General features: G+C 48.2%; 1 protein-coding gene across 1 annotated transcript; it reads left to right on the top strand.

Annotated features, from left to right (window-relative positions):
• The first annotated feature begins 1,453 nt into the window (after nt 1–1,453).
• Nucleotides 1,454–21,915, top strand: ALLC (allantoicase). The gene is made up of 11 exons (XM_005889493.2): nt 1,454–1,543; nt 8,419–8,469; nt 9,948–10,035; nt 11,521–11,646; nt 12,695–12,774; nt 13,630–13,762; nt 17,509–17,664; nt 18,027–18,100; nt 19,128–19,236; nt 20,911–21,035; nt 21,709–21,915. Exons 1-11 carry the CDS (start codon nt 1,454–1,456, stop codon nt 21,913–21,915), a joined length of 1,239 nt encoding a protein of 412 aa, XP_005889555.1.
• Nucleotides 21,916–22,061: the final 146 nt, after the last annotated feature.

A 22,061-nucleotide genomic window follows, 5' to 3' on the forward strand; every position in this document is an offset into this window, starting at 1 on the left:
GAGTCAGTGATGCCGTCCAGCCATCTCATCCTCTGTCGCCCCCTTCTCCTCCAGCCCTCGGTCTTCCCCAGCATCAGGGTCTTGTCTGATGAGTTGGCTCATGAGTGTCCTCATGGAGCGTAGCACATCTAATTGGGAAAGAAGATAATAAAAACCTACAAGAAGGCGAATCCCACAGAGGTCTGTGTGCTGTGGAGACAAAGATAGATGCGGTGGGGGCGTTGGCAGTGCTGGGGTGGGGGTGTGGGTGGAGGTGCCACCGCACCGCAGGAGCAGTTTGCACCCAGAAGGTGACAGTCCAGCCGGGCCTTGAGCAGAGGTAGCGGGTGAGCTGCACAGGTGCCAGGAGGAACTTCCTGGCAGAGGGAACAGACGTCTCCAAGCCCCAGATGCCGGGCGCCTGGCACGGTGGACGAGGAGGGTGCTCTGTCCTGTTTTCTGGGCCCGCCTCCACCAGGGTCTAGTGCCCAGCTGCTCGATATGTGTGTGTGTGTGTGTGTGTGCTCTTAATATATATATTTTATTGAAGTATAGTTGACAAAATGTTTTAGGTGCATAGCAAGGTGATTCAGTTATACATATACACATATATTTCAGATTATTTTCCATTATTGCAAGATATTGACTATAGTTTCCTGTGCTATACTCTAAACCTTTGTTGCTTGTATATCTTTTTTTTTTTTAATTGGAAATCTACCATTCTATTCATACTAAGACAAACACGTGGAATCAAAACACATTTTGTTTTTTAAAGTGAGATTGTTTTCTAATGTCTCAAAGTAGCCTTTCTGTAAAGGCTATTTTCCAAATAATTTTATTTAGGTTTACTTATTTTTGGCCATGCTGAGTCTTCTTTGCTGCTTGGGCTTTTCTCTAGCTGTGGCGATCCGGGGCTTCTCACTGCAGTGAGCGTCTCTCGAGGATCGCGGCCGGAAGGGCGTGTGGTCTGTCTTTGCGGCTGGGTCCTAGAGCGCAGGCGCCTAGTTTTGGCGCGCGGGCTTAGCTGCCCCGAGGCGTGTGGGATCTTCTGGACCAGGGATTAAACCTGTGTTTCCTGCATTTGCAGCGGATTCTTTACCACTGAGTCGCCAGGGAAGCCCAGTATGTGTTTTTTGAATGTACCTCAAAACTATTCAAGGCAAATTGTTCTTTTCTACATTGAAGCATTTTTTCCTCCTTGAATAATGACATTTTGCATTTTGCGGCTGCAGAATTTGTGTATTTTCTTCCTAGAAGGTTCACGCGGGGGCCGTGCTCTAGTTCCCTCCCAATGCAGTTTTGTGCAAAGTTGCTGGGGAGGGACCCTGAGCCAGCGGGTACCCCCACAACCAGTGGGGGGCACGTGTGTTGTTTGAATGGCTCAAGCCTTGGTTTGCGGGCCTGATGAGGACCTTGCTCCCTGAGACTCGGCACCCAGAGGCTGACCCAGCCTGCCTTTATCCTTGCAGGAAGCATGGCTGACTCCCCCAGGGAAGGAAAAGTGGCCAGGCCTCCAGACTTCACGCAGCTGATTGACTTGGCATCTGAGTTTGTAGGAGGAAAGGTAAGCAGGATGTCTCAGGGTGGGAACAAATGTTGTACTTAATGCACCCAGGCTGAGGCTCCAGCTGACCACTGTGGGGACCTGAACTGGAACAGCAGGAATCAGGAAGAAGGCTGGCCTCCCCAAGGAAGCCCGTTACTGTGAAAGTCTCCCAGGGAACTTTCCTTAAATTGGTGACAATTACGACCAGGGCAGCATTGCCCGAGGTTGGAAGCACACATTTTGCCCCTGTGAAAAGAACTCTCCACCCCGTAGTGTGTTTTCTTATGGGGCAGAGGAGTGGTCCTCAGACTTCAGTATGAGAATCACGTGAGAACCTAACATGAGGCTCCAGGTAAGCTACAGACCTACCCTCAAGAGCTTAGGCTCTGCTGGGAAACATACAGACCAGGGCTGGCATCAAAGCAGGACAGGGCGCTGCAGGACCACATCTGTCATGCAGGGTGGGGAAGCAGAGGGAGGACCATACAGGGAAGCGATGCTCAAAGGAGCCCTCAGTCAGGGGAGGAGCCTGTAAGGCAGGGGGTGATGGGGAGGGTCAGACAGAGGACGAGGGGAAGGGAACTGATGTGGGGTGTGAGGGCAGGAGCCTGGAGGGGTAGCAAGGCCCCCCATGCCTGGAAGGTCTCTGCCCTGGAGGAGGCTTGCAGGCCCTGAGCAGGGGAGAGACGCCCAGGTGAGCTCACCGAGCTGCGTCCTCGGGAGGCAGATGTCAACAGACAAAACCACGCACAACCTGAAAGCTGAGCACAATGCTTTATTCGGAGACAAAACTGAGGGCCTCGGCCCTGGACACAGCCTCTCACTTGGCTCTACGGACGGCTCCGAAGAGGTGAGGGGGGAGCCAGGAAATGTAGGGGTTTTGCAACAAAGACCATGTAATCACAAGATCAAAAGATTCCTATTTGTAAAAGAAAACCAGACATCTTTAGTTAAGGAATTTAGCCCTTTTCTGTGTATGGGCTTCCCAGGTGGCGCTCGTGGTTAAGAATCCGCCTGCCAATGCAAGAGACGCAAGAGATGTGGGTTCGATCCCTGGGTCGGGAAGGTCCCCTGGGGGAGAAAATGGCAACCCATTCCAGTATTCCTGCCTGGAGAATCCCATGGAGAGAGGGGCCTGGTGGGCTACAGTCCATGGGGTCACAAGAGTTGGAGACGACTGAGCAAATCTGGGCTCACTGACACCTTCCTTTTTTATTATTAAATTAATTAATTTATTTTAATTGGATGCTAATGACACCTTCCTTTGATTTGCGCTTCACTCCAAATCCTATGCTTTCCAGTCACACAGAGACGGCCCCCACATTTGGCCAACCAGACAACCAGCAGCTCCCAGACAGCTAGGCCCTCCCCTGCCTTTTAGGTTCTGGCTGGGCTCAGAGGTCAGGACACTCTTTCCCAGACCACAGGGGTCCCCAGGCCCCAGGCTTGGTGGAGTGGCCAGCAGCCAGTCTGCACCTCACTCTCTAAAGTGTTCTGCTTTGGGAGTCCAGTGGTGAGGACTCAGCTCTTTCATTGCCATATCCAGGGTTCAATCCCTGCTTGACAGGGCAACTAAACCCCCCCCGAACCATGAGGTGTGGCCAAACAAACATTCTGCTTTGGTTAACAAACCACAGAGGCAAAGGAGAAGCCTCAGCAAGATGGTAGGAGGGCAAAATCGTGTTTAGAACCAAACCCCTTCCCCGCCAGAGATGCTTGGACAGAGCAAACAAACCTTGTGTGCACCAGGACCCAGAGACCCCCACAGAGACTGAGCCAGAACTGTCTCTGAGTGTCTCCTGTGGAGGTCCGGGTCAGCAGTGGACGCCACAGGGGCAGGGGCTCGGGGTGCAGCACACCTGGGTTTGGCATAAGCCCTCTTGGAGGAGGTCGCCATTAACCCCCCCATAGAGCCGCCAGAACTTACACAGGACTGGGAAATAGACTCCTGGAGGGCACACACAGCCATAGAGCCGCCAGAACTTACACAGGACTGGGAAATAGACTCCTGGAGGGCACACTCAGAACCTTGTGCACCAGGACCAGGAGAAAGGAGCCGTGACCTCACAAGAGACCGACCCAGACTTGCCTGTGTCCAGGAGTCTCCAGTGGAGGCGTGGGTTGGCAGTGGCCTGCTGCAGGGTCGGGGGACCTGAGTGTAGCAGTGTGTGCTTGGGGCCTTTTGAAGGAGGTCACCATTATCTTCATTACCTCCACCATGGTTTGGTCTCAGGTCAAACAACAGGGAGGGAACACAGCCTCAGCCATCAACAGAATATTGGATCAAAGATTTACTGAACATGGCCCCACCCATCATAACAAGACCCAGTTTCCCCCTCAGTCAGTCTCTCCCATCAGGAAGCTTCCATAAGCCTCTTATCCTTCTCCATCAGAGGGCAGACAGAATGAAAACCACAATCACAGAAAACTAATCAAACTGATGACATGGACCACAGCCTTGTCTAACTCAATGAAACCATGAGCCATGCTGTGTAGGGCCACCCAAGATGGACGGGTCATGGTGGAAGTTTTGACAAAACATGGTCCACTGGAGAGGGGAATGGAAAACCACTTCAGTATTCTTGCCTTGAGAACCCCATGAACAGTATGAAAATGCAAAATGATAGGATGCTGAAAGAGGAACTCCCCAGGTCAGTAGGTGCCCAATATGCTACTGGAGATCAGTGGAGAAATAACTCCAGAAAGAATGAAGAGACAGAGCCAAAGCCAAAACAACGCCCAGTTGTGGATCTGACTGGTTATGGAAGTAAAGTCAGATGCTATAAGAAAAACATTTCATAGGAACCTGGAATGTTAGGTCCATGAATCAAGGCAAATTGGAAGTGGTCAAACAGGAGATGGCAAGAGTGAATGTCGACATTATAGGAATCAGAGAACTAAAATGGATTGGAATGGGTGAATTTAACTCAGATGACCATTATATCTACTACTGTGGGCAAGAATCCCTTAGAAGAAATGGAGTAACCATCATAGACAACAAAAGAGTCCAAAATGCAGTACTTGGGTGCAATCTCAAAAATGACAGAATGATCTCTGTTGGTTTCCAAGGCAAACTATTCAATATCATGGTAATCCAAGTCTATGCCCCAACCAATAATGCTGAAGAAGCTGAAGTTGAATGGTTCTATGAAGACATACAAGACCTTCTAGAACTAACACCCAAAAAAGATGTCCTTTTCATTATAGGGGGTTGGAATGCAAAAGTAGGAAGTCAAGAGATACCTGGGGTAACAGGCAAATTTGGCCTTGGAGTACAGAATGAAGCAGCGCAAAGACTAACAGAGTTCTGCCAAGAGAACACACTGGTCATAGCAAATACCCTCTTCCAATAATACAAGAGAAGACTCTACACATGGACATCACCAGATGGTCAACACCAAAATCAGATTGATTATATTCTTTGCAGCAAAGATGGAGAAGCTCTATACAGTCAGGAAAAATAAGACCGGAAGCTGACTGTGGCTCAAATCATGAACTCCTTATTACCAAATTCAGACTTAAAGAAAGTAGGGAAAACCACTAGACCATTCAGGTATGATCTAAATCAAATCCCTTACGATTATACAGTGGAAGTGATAAATAGATTCAAGGGATTAGGTCTGATAGAGAGAGTGCCTGAAGAACTATGGACAGAGGTTTATGACATTGTACAAGAGGCAGTGATCAAGACCATCCCCAAGAAAAAGAAATGCAAAAAGACAAAATGGCTGTCTGAGGAGGCCTTACAAATAGCTGTGAAAAGAAGAGAAGTGAAAAGCAAAGGAGAAAAGGAAAGATATAAGCATTTGAATGCAGAGTTCCAAAGAATAGCAAGGAGAGATAAGAAAGCCTTCTTCAGCGATCAAAGCAAAGAAATAGAGGAAAACAATAGAACGGGAAAGACTAGAGATCTCTTCAACAAAATTAGAGATACCAAGGGAACATTTCATGCAAAGATGGGCTCAAAAAAGGACAGAAATGGTATGGACCTAACAGAAGCAGAAGATATTAAGAAGTGGTGGCAAGAATACACAGAAGAACTATACAAAAAAGATTTTCATGACCCAGATAATCACGATGGTGTGATCACTCACCTAGAGCCAGACATCCTGGAATGTGAAGTCAAGTGGGTCTTAGGAAGCATCATTATGAGCAAAGCTAGTGGAGGTGATGGAATTCCAGTTGAGCTATTTCAAATCCTGAAAGATGATGCTGTGAAAGTGCTGCACTCAATATGCCAGCAAATTTGGAAAACTCAGCAGTGGCCGGGCCTGGAAAAGGTCAGTTTTCATTCCAATCCCAAAGAAAGGCAATGCCAAAGAAGGCTCAAACTACTGCACAATTGCATTCATCTCACACATTAGCAAGTTCAGTTCAGTTCAGTTCAGTCACTCAGTTGTGTCCGACTCTCTGTGACCCCATGAACCACAGCACGCCAGGTCTCCCTGTCCATCACCAACTCCCGGAGTTCACCCAGACTCAGGTCCATCGAGTCAGTGATGCCATCCAGCCATCTCATCCTCTGTTGTCCCCTCCTCCTCCTGCCCCCAATCCCTCCCAGCATCAGAGTCTTTTCCAATGAGTCAACTCTTCACATGAGGTGGCCAAAGTACTGGAGTTTCAGCTTTAGCATCATTCCTTCCAAAGAAATCCCAGGGCTGATCTCCTTCAGAATGGACTGGTTGGATCTCCTTGCAGTCCAAGGGACTCTCAAGAGTCTTCTCCAACACCACAGTTCTTAAGCATCACTTCTTCGGCACTCAGCCTTCTTCACAGTCCAACTCTCACATCCATACATGACCACAGGAAAAACCATAGCCTTGACTAGACGAACCTTTGTTGGCAAAGTAATGTCTCTGCTTTTGAATATGCTATCTAGGTTAGTCATAACTTTCCTTCCAAGGAGTAAGCGTCTTTTAATTTCATGGCTGCAGTCACCATCTGCAGTGATTTTGGAGCCCAAAAAAATAAAGTCTGACACTGTTTCCACTGTTTCCCCATCTATTTCCCATGAAGTGATGGGACCGGATGCCATGATCTTCGTTTTCTGAATGTTGAGCTTTAAGCCAACTTTTTCACTCTCCACTTTCACTTTCATCAAGAGGCTTTTTAGTTCCTCTTCACTTTCTGCCATAAGGGTGGTGTCATCTGCATATCTGAGGTTATTGATATTTCTCCCAGCAATCTTGATTCCAGCTTGTGCTTCTTCCAGCCCAGCGTTTCTCATGATGTACTCTGCAAGTAATGCTCAAAATTCTCCAACCCAGGCTTCAACAGTACATGAACCTAGAACTTCCAGATGTTCAAGGTGGATTTAGAAAAGGCAGAGGAACCAGAGATCAAATTGCTAACATCCAATGGATCATCAAAAAAGCAAGAGAGTTCCAGAAAAACATCTACTTCTGCTTTATTGACTATGCCAAAGCCTTTGACTGTGTGCATCACCACAAACTGGAAAATTCTTCAAGAGATGGGAATACCAGACCACCTGACCTGCCTCCTGAGAAATCTGTATGCAGGTCAAGAAGCAACAGAACTGGACATGGAACGATAGACTGGTTCCAAATTGGGAAAGGAGTATGTCAAGACTGTATAATGTCATCCTGCTTATTTAACTTATATGCAGAGTATGTCATGTGAAATGCTGGGCTGGGTGAAGCACAAGCTCGAATCAAGATTTCTGTGAAAAATATCAATAATCTCAGATATGCAGATAACACCACCTATATGGAAGAAAGTGAAGAACTAAAGAGCCTCTTGATGAAAGTAAAATAGGAGAGTGAAAAAGTTGGCTTAAAACTCAGTGTTCAGAAAACTAAGATCATGGCATCTGGTCTCACCACTTTATGGCAAATAGATGGGGAAACAATGGAAACAGTGACAGACTTTATTTTCTTGGGGTCCAAAATCACTGCAGATGGCAACTGCAGCCATGAAATTAAAAGGCGCTTGCTCCTTGGAAGAAAAGTTATGACCAACCTAGATAGCATATTCAAAAGCAGAGACATTACTTTGCCAACAAAGGTCCGTCTAGTCAAAGCTATGGTTGTTTCAGTGGTCATGTATGGAGGTGAGAGTTGGACTATAAAGAAAGGTGAGCGCCAAAGAATTGATGCTTTTGAACTGTGGTATTGGAGAAGACTCTTGAGAGTCCCTTGGACTGCAAGGAGATCCAACCAGTCCATCCTAAAGGAGATCAGTCTTGGATGTTCATTGGAGGGACTGATGTTGAAGCTGAAACTCCAATACTTTGGCCACCTGATGTGAAGACCTGACTCATTTGAAGAGACCCTGTTGCTGGGAAAGATTGAAGGTGGGAGGAGAAGGGGATGGCAGAGGATGAGATGGTTGGGTGGCATCACCAACTCGATGGACATGAGTTTGAGTAAACTCTGGGAGTTGGTGATGGACAGGGATACCTGGCATGCTGCAGTCCATGGGGTCGCAAAGAGTTGGACACGACTGAGCGACTGAACTAAACAAACCACAGACCACCCCCCGCCCCCAGCAGGGCATCCTAGGATGGGTTGGCTAAGCCACAGTTGTGACTCTGGTGACAATTTTTCCCCATTGCTCTGGGACAAGGATCACAAAGCCCAGGGTCCTCCGTTCTTGAAAAAAGTTGGTTTATTTTCTTTCTAAGAAGTTAGCACTTTTGTATCCAGATGGTAAGGGGGATTAAGAAGGAAAGGGTGGGCAGGCAAGATTAAGGAGGAGGCAGGCAATGAAATCGAAGCATTTAAAAGGCATTGTGTCTTAATTGCATATTGTTTCTCTCCCCCTCGGCAATTTCACATTTTCTTTTTACTGCATCTCATAATGTTTCACCAGGGAATGAAATAAAATGGTTTTAAATTTATGGTTATTTTATCTTTACTTCTTTCTTTGTCTAGATTTTATTTGCAACAGATGACTTCTTTGCTCCTGCTGAAAATCTTTTAAAGGTACTGTAAATTGGTCTCTGCTAAGTGCTGGGGTGGGGTGAGCCACGCAGTCCTGCTAATTAAAATCTCCCTGTGTGTTTAGGCTGGGAGTCACGTGATGTGACCCAGAGAATTAGGGTATTAAAACAGTAGAAACGTGTGGAAATTAGCCCCCACTCCTATTAAGACGGCAGAGACAAATGCGGACTGACACAGGATTCTGGGACCACTTTGCTCTATGGGGGAGTCGCTGATGTCCTCTGTATTTCTCTCTGCCCCACATTGTGTTCATAACTTGTGATGGGAAGAAAAGTGTTGCAGAGCTTGAATTTTTTGGAAAATGTATTTCCTACTTAGTTATAAAAATGTTGTTCAGTCACTCAGTTATGTCTTTTTAGTGACCCCGTGGACGGTAGCACCCCAGGCTTCCCTGTCCTTCACTGTCTCCCAGAGTTTGCTCAAAGAGTTGGTGATGCCATCCAACCATCTCATCCTCTGTCGTCCCCTTCTCCTCCTGACCTCAATTTTTGCCCAGTGTCAGGGTGTTTTTCTAATGAGTTAGTTCTTCGAATCAAGTGGCCAAAGTATTGGAGCTTCACTTCAGCATCAGGCCTTCCAATGAATATTCAGGGTTGATTTCCTTTAGGATGGACTGGTTTGATCTCCTTGCAGTCCAAGGGACTCTCAAAGCGTCTTCTCCAACACCACAGTTCAAAAGCATCAATTCTTTGGTGTTCAGCCTTCTTTATGGTCTAACTCTCACATCCGTACATGACTCCTGGGAAGACCATAGTTTTGACTATATGGACCTTCGTTGGCATATGTTTATTAAAAACAGAAAATACTGATAAATGTAGGGAAGAACGGGAACTCTGGGGAATCCCGCCACCTGGTCCCTGCAGTGGGACCAGCGAGAGTTATTGCTAGAGGGGTGATGGCCTTGGTGCCCGTAGAGCTGGTGCCCGGCAGCATGTGACTGCTGTGGGGCGGGGGTCTCACTTTCACTGCTGGGCCTGGAGCAGCTCAGAGCACAGGAGTGGGGGCAGGGGTGACTGTTCAGAGTGACCCTCAGCATCGAGCCTACACTTCCTAAGACTCGGCCGGATTCTGGTTGCCCAGTCTTTTCGGGGTTGCTCTGGGAGTCCAGCTACCCTTTCTTGCTTTGCTGAACGGCCTTTCAGGAGGTGCCCAGGTTGCGGCTGCACCAGTGGTGGGGCCCCTGGAATGAGCCATGTGGTTTTACCTTTTGCTGCCAGTGACAAGTTCCCTGGATGAAGGCCTGCAGAGAAGGATGAAGGCCCGCAGAGAAGGATGAAGGCCTGCAGAGAAGTAGGACTTCTTTCTTGGAAGCCGATATGAAGACATGCGGGCATCGTCCTCCGTCTCCCCTACAGTCCCTGTTCTCTGTACCACCCATCTGTCCCTTTGGGGCAGAAGTTTATTTGCTGGGAGCCCAGGCTCTCGCGTGAAGGTTAACGATCCGCTCGTCTTTGCTTTAGAGGGACAACCCAAGTTTTAAAGAACACGAGTACACTGAGTTTGGGAAATGGATGGACGGATGGCAGACCAGAAGGAAAAGGATTCCAGGTAAGACGATGATGACTGTTCACTCACTCCTGTGACATTTGAGATCAGGGGCTATTGGAAAGCAGTGCACGTTGGGAGTCGATTTTAAAACGGGCCCTTGGACTACTCGGTCACCTCAGATGTCCCTTCTGAATGGCAGGCTCTGCCAATTCAGGAGGGGTCGCAAGAGCCCTGGTCATCAATGCGAGCAGGAGCAGGCAGGCACTTGTGAGGAAAAGGAGACTCTGGAAAAGGAGGGCTGTGGGTGAAGGAGACTGAGCCGTGTGCACACACGGGTCGGTGCGTGTGCGGCATTTGATGTCAGCACCCCTCTCTGAAGTAGGTGTTCTGGTCCCATCCGATTGCCATGGAAACAGCCTCATTCACTTAGCTCAGGTCACAGCAACGGTGAGAGAAGCCAGGAGCTCAGCCGAGATCCATCCTATCTTTATGTCACCTTAAGAGGCTACTTCCGCTCACTGCTACTCATCAGTCAACATACACCCTTTAAATTTAAAGAAATGTCTGTAAAAGAAAACCAGGCAGCATCAGGCTAATCTCGGACTTTCTTGCTACTGTCTCAGGTGTTACAGAAACAGTCGCTATTTCTAATTTTCTGTATTTCTGTGGTACGCCAGGCCTTAATGGCTGTGCTCGTGCTGTGCTTGGTCATGTCCGACTCTCTGGGACCCTGTGAACTGGAGCCCGCCAGGCTCCTCTGTCCACGGGATTCTCCAGGCAAGAATACTGGAGTGGACTGCCATGTCCTCTTGCCAGGTCTCCCGCATTGCAGGCAGATTCTTCACCGTCTGAGCCACCAGGGAAGCCCAGGCCTTATTCAGTTCAGTTCAGTCGCTCAGTCAGTCGTGTCCGACCCAGAGCCTCGACTAGATGGACCTTTGTTGGCAAAGTATTAGGCCTTATTAGATTCTAATAAAACTGGACATTTTAAGGTGGATTTGAATCTGACTGCTGGAAACCAAGAATCACACAGTGTCATACTGGGAGTTCTTCTACGTCATCCGATGCAGGGTGGGGTAGTCCTGGCTGGGGCCCTGAAGGCAAAGTTTAGGCTGTTCCAGGAGACCCAGCTCAGTACTGAGCCCTGGCCTAGCTGGGCTGGTGGTCCCTATACCAGAGTTACAGCTAAACTTTTTGGAAGCTGAGCTCATCTCTGATTTGCAGTTAAAAGAAATGAAGCTCAGAGATGCCCGTCTGCCAATGCTGCCCACAGGAGGTGGCCAGTTTGGAGTCAGACATGTGGCCCCTCTGGACCCAGGGCTTATGTACGCTCTGGTCAGATTAGAAGTGAGGGTCCGTGTGGCGAGTGGCGGTCGGGTGTAGCCACGTCATGAGAGACCTTGCAGCCTCGGGAGAAGGAGCCCGCACCGTTTTCCCCGATGCGCGAAGGTCGTTTCCGGTGTTTCACTTCCGCTGTCGGCGTGCTCAGCCCTGCGGCTCGGTGGCGGGATTCAGCCGCGGGGGCCCTGTTGTCTACGTCCGCAGGTCACGACTGGTGCGTGGTCCAGCTGGGCATCCAGGGAGTTATCCGGGGCTTCGACGTGGACACGTCCTACTTCACGGGAGATCACGCCCCTCGAGTGTCGATTCAAGCGGCAAACTTCGAAGAAGGTGCCTGGGGGACCTTTGTGGGGAGCTTTGTGGGGGCCTCTGATGGCTCACTTCGCGCCCAGACAGTCTCGTCCAGAGGCCCCCCTCGCTGCCACAGAGGCTGATGACATTCCCCCTCAAGGGCTCCGTGATTTTTGAGATTTAGCTTAACAGTGTCCTTCGGCTCAACTTTCGCTATTCTCACACTGCAGCACCCCCGGGAGGTGCAGGGTTTGGGGAGCAGGCTGCCTGGGCGGCCAGGGCGGTCTGGAGCCCGGTCCGGGCAGCTGTGGGGCCGCTGCCCCCGCTCATTCTGCTGCACCCCAGCCCCCAGGGCCTGCATAAGGACGCGGCAGCTCTGGGCTTTCCAGGAAGGTTCCTTTCCGAATCCTGGAATGGAACTGGTGTCCTCTGAGGTTGGTCCCAGAGGTAGCTTTCTAGAAACATGTACCCTCAAGGGCATGTCTGTACATTACTTGGGAAACAGGAGCCATGTCAGTTAGCGGTCTTATCCTGGAGGCACTCTGTGCCCAGCTTGTAGGAGGCTCCAGGGGCGTGACAGTCTCCCCTCCCAAAAGACAGTTGGAGGGACCTGAACAGTCACGTGATGGTGGGAGGCAGTGACCAGTGACCCAGAGAAAGATGCTTTCAGGAGGCTGACTGTCCACACAGGCTCCTGTTGGTGAATCGCCCGTGAGTCAGTTCTGGGATGCCACTGGGGGAAACAGTGTTTGTGAATTGACTAACAATATTCCAGAACTTTATCAGTCCAGCCTTTTGAAAACCCGAGTCATGTGATGAGTTTGTCTATCTGGCTAAACTTGGAGATGATATTTACCCTCTGATGAGCAGACCAACCACCAGGTGTGCAGCACCCCTTCTGAAGTTACCCTAAGTATTTTAAATATGGAGGAACTTTAACACGTATATCTATTACATTGGGCATCTGATACTTTGACTTAAACGATATCTTTAGGCAAAATGAAAATGACCCTACAGCCCACTAAGAAAGTATGTATATTCTGATTTTGAATGGGAATGGTAACCCTCATGGTCACTGCAACTTTAGATAAGCAGCCAGAAATCCCACAACGAGAAGTCAGGACAGGAGCCGCGGCCACCCCCGAGGAGTTTGAAGCCATTTCAGAGGTACGTCCCCCGGGGGAGCGGGGGCTTGTCACGGGCTGTTGGGAGCAGCTCTGCCCACCTGCCTGCCTGCACTCAGCCTGGCCGAGCTCACACGTTGTGCTTACCCCGTGCGACCCTGCAGAGGTTTCTGGGTGGATCTGTGCACCCCTGACCCCAGCGCATGCGAGGTCCAGGGTGCTGCTTTCCATGGGGCAGTCTGCTCACAGAGACGCGGGAATGGTGCCCTGTGAGATAAATACAGAGTCAGTTCACATACTTTTGATAGCAATTGGACAAAGTAACGTTATGCCGGATGAATGTAATCCAATAAACAATTTGGTTTGTGTTTGGGGACATTCTTGCTTTTTGAAGTTTGTCTGCTGATCTTCATTGCATTTTACAAAAGTGTGGATCCATAACACACTGGGGAAATGCATAACGGCAACAACAAGCGGGCCCTTCCAGTGAAGCGCTGACCTAGGGGAGAGTGCTGGGAGGCTCAGGCTGACTCGTTTACCCCCAGGCCCACGGCAAGAGCCTGGGTTTTATTTAAACGTTCACATCACCTTCTGGCTGCTGCTTTTTTATGAATCCTCAAAGTGAAGACATCCGGAGGCTCGGCCCTAACCCCCTGCCCATCCCTGGCCACCACCAACAGGTGGCTGTTACGACCGGGGTGAAATAGAAGCAGGCCTTTACTCTGCTTATTAAACCTGGGACTTGATGTTTATTAGTGCTTTTATTACAGTGTTCCATTAGGCGTCCATCATTCATTTTGTTCCAAAGTGGTTGCCCCGTAAGCCCCACGCAGGCATCAGGATGACGGGATTTATCGCTCCCTAGAGCCATCTCTACTGTTTTTATATTTGTTGCTAGCTGAAGTCCGACGACTGGAGTTGCTTGGTTCCCATGACAGAACTTACACCGGGAAATCCTGCTTCCAGCCACAACTACTTTCCGGTCACTTCCCAGCAGAGGTGGAGTCACATACGACTCAACATTTTCCCGGGTAAATACAATGGACCACCTCCAGTCCTGTGCTTTCTTCATTGAGTGCCGGCATGTTTTCAAAACACAAAGAAAAGTCACCCTTTCCTCCTCGGTCACTGATCTCTCTAGCATTTTAGGATTTTGATCTTCCTTTCTGTGCACTAGGAAGTCCTCGTTTTAGCCCTGCTGTCCATAGGTAGTTAGGAAAAACTGTCAAGTAAGTTAGGATGCGATGGACCTAAGCTGTATTAGGTTAGATGTCACCTAACAATGTCTATTTCACAGACATATTAGCAGTTGACGTGCTGTGTACAAATAACCCTTATTTTGTTTTATTGAACAGCTTTATTGCAATGTAATAAGTGTAACATGCATTTCACCCACGTGAAGTACACAGTTCCATGGTTCATAGTACATACAAGTATACAGTGTAAAGTCTATGTAAATATATAGTGTGGCTTCCCAGGTGTCTCAGAGGTAAAGGATCTGCCTGCAGTGTAGGAGATGCAGGCTCAATTCCTGGTTCAGGAAGATCCCCTGAAGAAGGAAATGGCTACCCACTCCAGTGTTCTTGCCTGAAAATTCCATAGACCGAGGAGCCTGGTGGGCTACCGTCCATGGTCCATGGGGTCGCAAAGAGTCAGACACGACTGAGCGACTGAGCTTGAGCATGAAATACATATATATATATATAGTATATGTGCAGCCATCACCACGGTCAACTTCAGAGCACGTTTATCACCTTGAAAAGAAACCTGATACCTTTGGCTATCAGCATTCACCTCCCCAGCCGTAAGCGGTCATTAGCCCACTTTCTGTCTTGATCCACTGGACTGCTCCGGACGTTGCATAGAAATGCTCTTTTGTGGCGCGTTAGCGTGTTTCCAGGGCTCACCCGCGTTGTCGTGCGTCAGTGCTCCATTCCTTTGTGTGGTCAAATAATCTCCCATTGTGTGCACAGAGCTCATTGTCCACGTATCAGTTAATAGACATTTGGGCTATTTTCACCCACTGAATTTTCACCCACTGAAAGCTTATGAATAATGCTGGTATAAACACCCTGGTACAACTGTTTGTGCAAACGTATGGTTTTCATTTGGGTGTGCAACTAGGAGTTGAAATTGCTGAGTCATATAACTGTGTTTTTAATTTTATGAGAAATCATCAGGCTTCTTTCCACAATGGCTGCACCACATTACATTCCCACCAGCAACGTGTGAGGGTCCGGCTCTTCCACATCCTCCCGACACTTGCCACTTTCTGAGTTTTTGATCACAGCCACCCCAGAAGAAATGAAGTGGTATCTCGCTGTGGTTTTGATTTGCATTTTCCTCACGACCGATTATTATTTTTTAAAAGTTTCTATTTTTTGTATCAGAGTGTAGTTAACAGCGTTGTGTTAGTTTCCGATTTTCTGATGTTCAGTCGCTCAGTCATGTCCAGCTGTTTGCGACTCCATGGACTGCAGCATGCCAGGCCTCTCTGGCCATCACCAACTCCCAGAGTTTGTTCAAACTCATGTCCATTGAGTCGGTGATGCCATCCAACCAGCCCATCCTCTGTCATCCCCTTCTCCTCCTGCCTTCAATCTTTCCCAGCATCAGGGTCTTTTCCAGTGAGTCAGTTCTTAACATCAGGTGGCCAAAGTATTGGAGTTTCAGCTTCAGCTTCAGTCCTTCCAATGAATATTCAGGGCTGATTTCCTTTAGGATGGACTGGTTGGACCTCCTTGCTGTCCACGGAACTCTCTAGAGTCTTCTCCAGCACCAGTTTGAAAGCATCAGTTCTTTGGCGCTCAGTCTTCTTTATGGCCCCACTCACATCTGTACATGACTGCTGGAAAACCTGTGTGTGTGCGTGCCCAGCTGGGTTTGACTCTTTGCGACTCCATGGACTGTAGCCCGCCAGGCTCCTCTGTCCATGGACTTTTCCAGACAAGAATACTGGAGTAGGTTGCCATTTCCTCCCCCAGGGGATCTTCCCAACCCAGGGATTGAACCCACTGCATTGACAGGTGGATTCTTCACCACTAGCGCTACCTGGCAAGCCTCAGCTTTGACTTATGGACCGTTGTCAGTAAAGTGATGTCTCTGCTTTTTAATACTGTCTAGGTTTGTCATAGCTTTCCTTCCAAGGAGCAAGTGTTAGTTGCTCAGTCATGTCTGACTCTTTGCAACTCCATGGACTGTAACGTGCCAGGATCTTCTGTTCATGAAATTCTCCAGGCAAGATACCAGAGTGGGTTGCCATTCCCTTCTCTAGGGGATCTTCCCGACCCAGGAATCTAAACCGAGTCTCCTGCATTGCAGACAGATTCTTTACCATCTGAGCCACCAGGGCTGTAGTCACTGTCCGCAGTGATTTTGTAGCCTCCAAAATAAAATCTGTCACTGCTTCCACTTTTTCCCCTTCTGTTTGCCATGAAGTGATGGGACTGGATGCCATAATCTTACACAAGCCCCTTCACCATGTCAAGGCTGTGATCCATGAAGGGGAATATTCCTTGATAGTTTGATTAAAAGTGAGGTTGGATATTAATTCTATAAAGAAGAATCTTATTTTTTTTAATGTAAAATCGGCTTTACATGAGCAGACATTAACACTAGGTACCATGAGGGCAGCTCATAATATTCAATGAACCAGTATAGTGTTGTGAATTACTCCTGTTAGTATATTTTCTTGGGTTTTATAACAACACTCCAGGAGATGGTGAAGGACAGGGAGGCCTGGTGTGCCGCAGTGCGTGGGGTCTCAGCGTTGGACGTGACGGAGGGGCTGAACACCAACAAATACGAGCACAGCCTGGTTTCATTTACTGTAAATGCCAAGACTCCACTGTTCTGTCGAAGTTCTTTCAGATCACTCAATTTCACCAAATTTTTCATGTGAAAATATAGGGCTTGTTTCATTAGAATATTCTGATTAGTGATTTTGAGCTTCTGTATAAAAAAACTTGGGTTCCACCTTCTAGGACATGATGCTCAACTAAAAAACATTTATTTTATTAGACTCACACAATATAAGTGGATCTTGGTAGTTATTTTTTGCTCTGCAGACCTACTGTTGAGGTGCTCTGGTTGTCAGCAGCTACTTGAATTTGTGAATGTTATCTTCAGTATTCTCAACCGCACTGCAAAGCAATGTGTGTAAAAATAAAAACCTAAGATGTTGTGTAAGTTGGTGTGGGATTTAGCAATGTTGATTTCGGGCACCAAGCATTATATCTGCGGTGAATTTACCAACTGATTTTTGGCTTTCCTGGAGTTAATTCACCAAAACACAAATATGTATTTACTATGTGCCACACGGAAGCAAGCAAGACAGGTAGCTATTCTGGCCTTCAAAGATTTTTAGATTCTGCTTTTGGGAGACTTCTTATCAGGGACTTAAGAACAAGGTAATTTTGGACTGTGATTAGTGCAGTGGAGTAAATAAGTGTGTGTGTGTGGGGTTGATAACCTTGACCCGGGGAATCAGACCGTGGCTGAGGTGGGGGTGGGGGCAGGAAGGAGATGGCTCTGGAGAGGGAAAGAAGGCCTTCCTGGGGCCACACGATTAAGCTGAGACCTGAGAACAATGAGAGGTCCTTGGGCAGCAGGAAAGTTGTCTGAGAACAAGGGGGTGGCAGCTGCAAAGGCCCTGGGGCTTTGGGCTCAGTGTGTTTAAGAAGCAGAGCAGGCAGGTATGCGGAGCTCTGTGTTTTAAGATCTACCAACGGCAACTTTTCCCAGGTAATAATAATGATACGGCACGTCTCCGTTTCAGATGGTGGAATCGCACGTCTTAGGGTGTATGGTACTGGACAAAAGGACTGGACCGCGGGTGACCCCAAAGAACCGTTAGACCTGGTGACCGTCGCCTATGGGGGTGCCTGTGTAGGATTTAGCAATGCACACTTTGGGCACCCAAACAATTTAATAGGTGAGACGATGCTTGAGGAGCTTGGGACATGTGGGCCTCACACTGAGCACCCGGTATGGTATGAATCACTTAAGAGGAAGGGGCCGTCTCAAGCCATATGGGTGGGTGAGGTCCTTCATACAGGATGGAAAGCCTTTAAGACAGGAAGTAAATCAATAGCAATCTCCCTAATTTTGGCTTAAGCAGTTGCTCGGGTGTGAACTTGCTGACGCATTCACCTTAATGGAAACCACGGATGTTGCACTGCTCAGGCGCACGGGGTCTGCTCTGATCACGCCAGTGAATGTTTATTCTAAACATTCTCGCGTTTAGGATAAACTGTGATGGTACTCTGACATACCACTGAACACTGTTTTTGGCAGGAGTCGGCACGGCGAAGTCAATGGCAGACGGCTGGGAAACCGCACGGAGGCTGGACAGGCCCCCGATACTGGAGGTGAGACGTGAAGACGCTGCGTCCCAGCGCTTCCCAGAAAGTAAAGGTTGTTTTCTTCGTTTGATGTCAAGGAGACTGATAGTTTAGAAACCTCTCAGGCGTTTTTGTAAATACTTGCTGCTTCTACATGTTTTCTAAATCTTCTACTGCTTCAATGTGATATCAGAGCCAGACTACACAGAAAGACCTAGAGGTCAAACTTGCTAATTAACGCTGGCTGTTCTAACACATCACTGGACTCATCCCTTTTTTAATACAGAAAAGCTAGAGCATCTAAATTTAATAAAAGCCCATGAGTAAATTTGTTGATCTGGAGAGAAAAAAAAAAGCACCATTTCCTCATCTTTGATTTTTGTGTATCCCTGGGTGAGACCACTTCTGTGAACGTGTGATGGCTCAGCTGTTTAATTTGACCAGTAACTAACTCAAGGTAAGGAAGTAAAAAAGGAAAGAAAACACCTTTCAGTGTGTAAATCATATCACAGACTTAATTGTAAACACCCCTTTGACGGGTTAGTTTTTGTATCACCCAATGCTTCCAAATATAAACAAACTCTCCTCACTAGAAACTTGTGTTTGGAGGCAGGTCATATATTGGTATAGATGTGGTCAAAGACATATCTACTTTGAAAAGTCAAACCAACCACAGGAGCTATTGGCTGGGTTGGATAAACACCCTTTGGAGTACAGCATACTACCTGAGTTCACGTACATGTGTGCTAAGTCAGGTCCAGCTTTTTGCGATCCTGTGGACTGTAGCCCGCCAGGTTCCTCTCTCCATGGGATTTCCCAGGCAAGAGTACTGGAGGGGGTTGCCATGCTGTCCTCCAGGGGATCTTCCCGACCCGGGGACTGAGCCCTGGTCTCCTGCATTGCAGGCAGACTCTTTACCACCAGGGATGCCCTACTCCTTTCAGGAGGAAATGACACGTGCGTGCTAACCTTGTTGCTGGCTGGTTTTCAGGATTGCTGTCTTGAATGACAGCAAGCTGACTTAGGTTGTTTCTTCCTTTTTTTTTAATTCTAGAATGATGAGAATGGTATTCTCCTGGTTCCAGGCTGTGAGTGGGCAGTTTTCCGATTGGCGCATCCTGGAGTAATAACTCAAATCGAAATTGACACAAAATATTTCAAAGGTAAACGTAATGGCACTAGGAAACCGCTTATAATTGGTGTGCTGGTCATGATGGCAGGAGGCTCCATGCCGCAACTAAATTACAACTATGAAAAAGAATAAAGACAGCAGGCTCCAGCAGGGGAGGGACTCAGGGCGGTGGGCTGTGGACCTGGCTCTCCACTCACAGTTGTGCAGCTTCAAGCGTGTTATGTGAACTCTTCGCACTCTGCTTCTCTCTTTATAAAGCATTAGATGTGCACTCGACCACAAAAGTCATGAGGTTCTATGAGGCACTAAGGCTCTTCACCACAGGGGCCCTGAACTCCATGTGGAAAAAGCCTATGAAACACTTGCTGGTTAGGTCGTCGAAAGAACGGGGTGGGGGTATCGTCTCAGGGGAGGGATCGCAGGCAGCTTGGTGACTGTTTCTCCTCTGGGCAGTGCTCTACACACATTTTAAATTACGGCCTTCCTTTAGTAAAATAATACTTGGAAAAAGCACCCTTAATATTCCTTATTTATGTTCTTATGAAATAGATACATGTTCCATTCTATTAAGTTCAAAAGAGGTTACTAAACTTCTACAATCGTTAGGTCTTGCCAAGCACCGTGGTGGGTGTCTAATGACTCTTTGGCCGTCTTTGAGTAAATACAGCAGTTTGTATTCATACACGGCATGCTTGATTTTTAAATGTCTTGTGAATCATTATGACCTCACTCAACTATTAACTCTTCCATCAAGGGTCAGTATATATTTAAGGTGAAGTTCATCCTCAATGGGTAGATGTAAACAGTTTCAAGAGGTCTTGATAATTTGAACTCCTGTTGGGAAGACCATGGTTTAGATCTGATTAGCAGCCACTGTTTCCACTTTTCAGCATGACTGGCCCAGGGCAGCTCCTGAAGGTCAGGAGGAATGTCAGTCCTGCTATCTTCTTGCTGTTTCGGATGTTCAATAATCATCTCTAGTGATATATTTCATCCACGGTTCTCTGTGTGGTAGTTTAAAGTCACTTCTTTATTTTTGCAAGGGACAGTTTAGCCAAAACCAGGGTGAAAGTGAAGTCGCTCAGTCATGTCCGACTCTTTGCAACCCCACAGACTGTAGCCTACCAGGCTCCTCCCTCCATGGGATTCTCAAGGCAAGAGCACTGGAGTGGGTTGCCATTTCCTTCTCCAGGGGATCTGCCCAACCCAGGGATCGAACCTGGCTCTCCCGCCTTCCAGGCAGACGCTTTAACCTCTGAGCCACCAGGGCCAGGGTAGAAAGCAGCAAATCCGTGGAGCCAGGGACCCCAAAGTGCAACGTGGCATGGATGCACTGGTCGTGGCCTTGGCTATCTCTGTCAGCCAGGATGATGGTCATGGGGATCGGGAACAAGCCAGCATCCAGTTATAATATCAAACACGCAAGGCCTAATACATACACCCACACACACACGTGTACACACGCACGTACACACACGCACGTATATACACACGTGCACACACACATGTACACGCGCGTGTATATTAAAGACACAGAAACAGTCACTGGGATGTCCTCTCACTGTGCCCCAGAAGCATGCTCACCTCACCCATGCTCACTTTTTGCTGGGTCTTTCAATCTGATTTAAAAGGTCAACATTCCATAAACCAAACTGCGCTGAGTGCAGACAGAGTGGAGAAGGTGCCCTTTGTCTTGTTCCAATAGGTAATTCTCCTGAGAGCTGTAAGGTGGATGGCTGCATCCTGACGACTCAGGAGGAGGAAGACATGGTCAGGCAGAAGTGGGACCTTCCGGGCCATAAGTGGAAGCCACTGCTTCCAGTCACAAAGGTAGTGTGGTGTGCGACCCCTTGGGGTCACGCAGGCAGCCCTCCAGCGGGCTACTTCAGTCAAGGCCGGATTTCAGAGGGTTACAGTTCCACCCCAAAGCTTCGGCTCAGTTGAACTGTGCAATGAATGAGATTTTAAAAACTGTCTCCGCCCCTTTGTATAATAAGATGACGGGCTGTCTCGTCTCACGTTTTTGCATACCTAACTCTCAAATTTTCTTTTAGACCACCTTGTTCAAGCATGCATACATGGAGAAACGTTTCCGCGATGTACTAACTCTTTAGGCAGGGAGCTAGCATATTTAGGGGCAGCAGGATGGGGCCAGCCGTGGGATGGATGCAGGAGGGGCGTGGTCATTTTCAGGTCAGAGACGGGAGTGAGCGCTGCTCCCCTTAGTGAAGGGTGACCGCTCCCATGGCCCCCTGTCTGCTTTCTTTTTCTCACCAGTTTGTCTGCTTACTTAACTATCAGAAAGAAACATCACGGGGACCTGAGTATTCATGCCGGTCTCTTTGGGGCATCCTGTCCCCAAAAGCAGATTGCTAGGCGAGCCAAATTATTATCATGGAATAACTTTTCACCTTTTAAGGCCTAGAGTCCAAGCGGATGGGTGGCCTTGGGAGAGTCAGCCCCCTGGTCATTACAAGGACCTCCGCCTCCCCTCTCTTTCCAGCTGAAGCCCGATGAGATGCATGTGCTGGACAGCCTGACCCCCGAACTGCAGGACGTCATCACCCACGCCAAGTTCACCATCACCCCCGACGGGGGCGTGAGTCGCCTCCGACTCAAGGGCTTTCCCAGCTCCATCTGCCTCTTGCGGCCCCGCGAGAAGCCCATGATGAGGTTCTCGGTGAAGGCGGGGTTCAGGGCGAACCTCTAACCCACACGGAACCTGTACAGTGACTCAGACTCTTCTTCTGAAGTATTTTCAACACCTGAAACTTAAGTTTCTAGCAATTAGTGTTTTGAAGGTCAGTGTAATTCCTGATGATTTAATAAAGTGGTCACTCTCACACACTGGTGACA

The sequence above is a fragment of the Bos mutus genome, chromosome 8 (genome assembly GCF_027580195.1).
Source record: "Bos mutus isolate GX-2022 chromosome 8, NWIPB_WYAK_1.1, whole genome shotgun sequence".
Taxonomy (NCBI): domain Eukaryota; kingdom Metazoa; phylum Chordata; class Mammalia; order Artiodactyla; family Bovidae; genus Bos; species Bos mutus.